Source organism: Aptenodytes forsteri, unplaced genomic scaffold, assembly GCF_000699145.1.
Source record: "Aptenodytes forsteri isolate BGI_AS27 unplaced genomic scaffold, ASM69914v1 Scaffold66, whole genome shotgun sequence".
NCBI lineage: Eukaryota > Metazoa > Chordata > Aves > Sphenisciformes > Spheniscidae > Aptenodytes > Aptenodytes forsteri.
Window position 1 is genome coordinate 1,923,653 of NW_008795131.1, and position 4,711 is coordinate 1,928,363.

Consider the following 4,711-nt stretch of genomic DNA (forward strand, 5'->3'; position numbering starts at 1 on the left):
CGCCCCAGGGAGGGGCCCCCCACCCTCCGTGCTCCGGCCTTGGCTCGGGGACCCCTCCGTGGGGAGGCAGGAGCTGGGGACTCCCGCACATACACACGTGTTGGCTAGGGCCAAAGCCCACCGTGGGGTTTTTTGGGGGGTTGGGGACACCCCCATGTGAGAGCCATGGGCTGGGGACCCTGCTATGTGTGTTGGCGAGGGACTCGGGGCCCTGCTGTGTGGGGGGCAGAGGATCCCCCTATTTGTTAACCGACATCTAGAGCCCTCCTACATGTTGGCTATGGGATGGGGACCCCCTGGGGATCCCACACACATTGACCAGGGGTCCGGAGACCCTCGCCCCAGCTGGTGGCTACGGACTGGGGGCGATGGCTTGGGACCCCCCATGTGCTGGCCGTGGGCTGGGTCCCCCAACATAGGGGCCTGTCAAAGGCAGGGTCATCTCAGCACATCCTCCAGGACCAAAGGGATGTCCCCTCTGCCATCAGCATCACGATAATGGCGGGGGCAGCTGGCTCTAGGCAGCCTCCCCCTGTCTTCCATCCACCCACCGGCACCTCACCAACAGGGTGACCTGGGGATCACCCTCCGAACCAGGGATTCCCACCCAGCAGGCTGGAGCCCAGCTGCCTCCACAGCGCTGCGGTGCAGCTAGCAGGGTGCGAAGGTTTGAAGGGGGGCTGCCGGACCCCACGTTTGGCTGGGGTGCCCATGGCTGTGTTTGCCTGGCACAAGAAGAGGCCTTGGTTTGGGTGGGAGCTTGGGTTGTTAAGGGAGTGAAATTCTACCTAAGTGCAGGAGCTTGTAACCAAGTAGCTGTAACCAAATCTATTTCTAATGCACAGACAATTACAGTGCAAAGTGGGGCTTGGTTTTACAGCTGTTTAAACGCTGCCTCGGTGCCTTATAGCTGTGGTGTCATCATCCAGAAATGTAAAGTCTCATTAATGTTTCACTTACCCCCTTGCTCCTTCAGGTATAATGTGACATCATGAAAAATTGTGTAGTAGCAGTGGTGAGTCATAGCCACTCTGATTTTATATGCCATGGTGAAATCAGGGTATTTCAGGACAAAAGAGTGCCTGCTGCTGCTGCAGTCTGGTCTTGAGTTCCTCCTGATTTTGGTCGTAGTCAAGGGGGAAGGAACAACTTGCAAAATTCACCTGAAGTTGTTTCTTCAGGAACTGCATGTTTCACTGTAGCCAGGGGATTTCATTTGCAGATCACCAAAACCTTTTCACAAATGGGGAGAGAACAATGTAAAGTTTGGGAGCATATTTTAACTTTGGAACAGTTTCTTCTTCCTTCAGTGGTGTCCACATCACCCTGACCCACCCTGGGTGGCTCAGGTCACCCTGATGTGCTTTGCAGCGGGCACAGACTGAGCTCAGGTGAACAGTTTGCTCCTCTCCAATGGGGGAAAGGAGAGGAACAAACTGACTTGCGGAATGGAAATGTCCCGGGCCAATGTTTCAGACACGAGTCAAGTCAGATTCTGACATGAATGTTTCAGAGACTTGAGGCCTTTCCTGCCCTGGGTGCTCAGTGCTCTCACCATCCAGTGCGCTCAGCTGCAGATAGGACTGCTCAGCACCACTGAAAAGAGGCTAAATAGAGATTTTCATGCTGATGTTAAGACAGCCGGTGTGCAAACCTCCGCCACATCTTCTGAGGGTGGAAAATGGACTGAAGAAATGAAAGAGAAGGTGTCACTCCAGTCTCGTGCTAGGTAAAAGGCAGCACGTGTCACTGGTGTTTGCTCCAAATGGCATGGCTTTGTGCAGGGCTTGGCGAGTTGGGGCTGCCGCTTCTCTCCGTGATCCCTCCCTCCCCTGTGGCCGGCAGAGCAGCGGGCGGTTGGGTGCATGTGCCGGAGCCTGTGCTGCCTGCGGGATGGCACTGCAGTGGCAGCTGTGAAGAAATAGGAGTATTTAGCAGCGAACGATGTGTGTCCTGGCTGGTGGTGTGACTGCTGTCACCAGCCCGGATGCATGATGGCCAGAGGGTTCCTGCGGTGCCGTTATCTCACGTGGAGGCAGGAGGGGAAATGATAAGGCTCAGATGGTGCCATTCGTGGTCCTCAACAAGCAGCGCAAGTGTGAGTCCCTTTGAAGTTTACTTGTGACCCCGCTGAGATCAATAACCTGGGCTGGCAAAGAGGAGGGAGAGAATCAGGCAGAAAGCTGGGAAAAAGGACTTTTTGAAAATAACAAGCCCTGTCTCTTCAGGCTTAGGGGAGAAATGTTACCTCCCAGCCCCAGAAGCCAGGTACTGAACTAGCCCCTAGGGAACCAAATACACATAGAAGGGCTGTGATCGAAACCCCCTTCTCGTGTTTTGCTGCTGCTGTTTGAAATCAACTATATTTGCTTTCAGAAGAGCCGTTTTGTGTTTCCGTGGTGATATGCGGATCCCAGTCTTGCCGGGAAGCAGCAGAACGGGCACCCCAGGACCTGGTCTGATGAGCGGGGGTGCCCCGAGGTCTACCCCATCACTGGCACGACAGACCTGGCTCTGCTTCAGCCTCCCCGCTCTGAGACTAGCCTGTGAGCTGCCGAGGGGCGCGTGGGTCGGTGCAAACTTGCAGGCTGAGCCCTGCACTGGCACTGAATGCCAGCACGTTTGCTCCTTCCCTTTCTGTGATGGGAGCAAGGACCTTGCCAGCTGCATGGCGAGGTTCGGTGGGGCTCATCTGCCACAGCCCCGAGACAGATGGGGAGGGTCAAAGGTACTGCTAGCCTCACACCAAGCTGCCCTCAGAAATCCGGCTATTAACAGTATTGCGACATCAGTTAGAAGAATTTGAAGGGTCAAATTCCTTCGGAGCGGAACATCGTTGAACTCAGTCGTTTTAGACCTCCAGTGAATTTGGTGCAGCGTTTTGGAAGGCTGATACCTTAACACAGACCTGTTTAAAGGAGTTAATATGTGACCAGCTACAAACCATCTGGAGCAGACAGATGGTCTGCCCTGTTGGAGCTGGTCTCCGCAGCTGGGACCCTCTGCAGTTCTCAGCGATGCTGTTGTGAATCCAGAAGAAAGCAGCTGAAGGGAGAAGGATTGCAGTTGCTTGCATCATCTGTAGAGCAGAATTAGGCCTTTTTTCTGCAGATTTCCAGCAGGATGACTACCCAGGGCTTTCTCTAGATATGTATGTCCATATTCTGAAATGCAGCCAACGTCCCGTTACTAAAATAAACCCCACAAATGTACCGTGTCTGGAACCATTGCGATTAAGAGCTACCGAATAAGAAAAATGTCAGAACACAATGGATTTATGTCAAACGCTCAACTGTTTGAAGAGTGTCCCTTTCTTTTAAGAGACTTTGCTGCTGGCTGATGGCCAGATACCATGGAAAATTCACTCCCCTCCGTGCAACATGGAGTTCAGAATACAACTAAATTAAAAACTAAAGAGCCTTTTGCAATCAAATTAGTTTTTATTTAAGCGCCGCAGCATAGGATCAGATGATCAAAGCCATCATGGACACAGCACACGGATTTGGGGCTTGTCAACAGGGAGAACGAACCAGAATAGCCGTCTTCAAATAGCTCCCCTTGCGTGATGATCTGACTGCAAAGAAAGTTACTGTATTCTGGAGTAGTAAGTGCATTAGCAAAACGTGCTAATGATTTTAGACTATAGTGACCCTTACTGCCGGGTAGCCTCTCTACTGGGTACACAGGGATGGTTTTTCTGTTTAACCCCGTGTAAGTGTTCTCAAGTCCATCCTGCAGATTGACGAGGCTTCCTCGGACCCAGGAGAACTGGTGTTCCACCGCTGCCTGCGTCTCCAAGGTATAATTAATGTTCAATAATGTCAAAATATGTAATGTCTAATAATGTTTTAAATGCTGCTGGCTGGTGATGCAGCTGCTGCGCTGAAGCGGGTACAGGACCTGCAGTTACACGGCTGCCAGAAAGGTTGAACTCTTGCCTGTGAAGGAGAGCTGCCGACTCGCTCTGGCTCGGGAGTGGGCAGCTCTCAGCGGTCTCTAATCATCCTGGGTGTTCTTACTGCCTGTAACCGCTATTTTTTGGCATAAACAGTCACATAAACAGGACTGTTCACATCATTATTTGTCCCAGCTTGCTAGTGCAGACATGCCTCTGTAAGAGGGGTTATAGAGAAGCTCGAAGCCAATGTTTACAGTGGGTGGAATTTGTCCAAAAGGCAGTTGCTTGTTTAAAAAAAAAACAACGAGAAATCTAGCGGCTCACCGGCCCCCACAAACCTCGCATGGCCTCCGTGCCTCTGCTTTGCTGCGCATCTGCTGCTGTGTGCTGCTGCCTGCCCGTGCCCTTGCAGTGCTGTGTGTGCTGGGAACCAACCCAGGGTTCCTTTTGTGTCCTGGAAAGCTTGATTCCCAAAGATTGAGATTAACCAGACTGGTTTTTTTTCTGCTGTTGGTAAACAGGATTTTTCTTTGATGGCTTCTTTTACGCTGTGGCTTTAGGGTAACTCAGCTACTGCTGTTTAAAAACCACCCTGAGCTCACCTTTCTTTTCTTCTTTTCGCTGCCCCGGGTTTAATTCGCTCAGTCTGATGAGCGTATATCCCCACAGCTCGCCATCATCGAGCGTGAACTCGACTCAGTATCTTCCCCCACCCCGTCGGGCTGGGGCCTCGCCCGCCCGCCCGGCTCCGTGGGCACCTGCAGCAGGCACAGGTGAGGCTTCGGGGGGTGCCGCTGCCCCCGCCTGCGGCCC

General features: G+C 52.7%; 1 protein-coding gene across 1 annotated transcript in view; it reads right to left on the reverse strand.

Moving 5' to 3' along the window:
- The window catches only part of LOC103898126 (multidrug and toxin extrusion protein 2), a 45,032-nt gene that overhangs the window by 9,308 nt on the left and 31,013 nt on the right, over nucleotides 1–4,711 (reverse strand). The window contains exon 2 of the mRNA XM_019471775.1: nucleotides 320–352. Within this exon, the coding sequence (XP_019327320.1) occupies nucleotides 320–352 (33 nt within the window). The remainder of the gene's footprint in view (nucleotides 1–319; nucleotides 353–4,711) is intronic.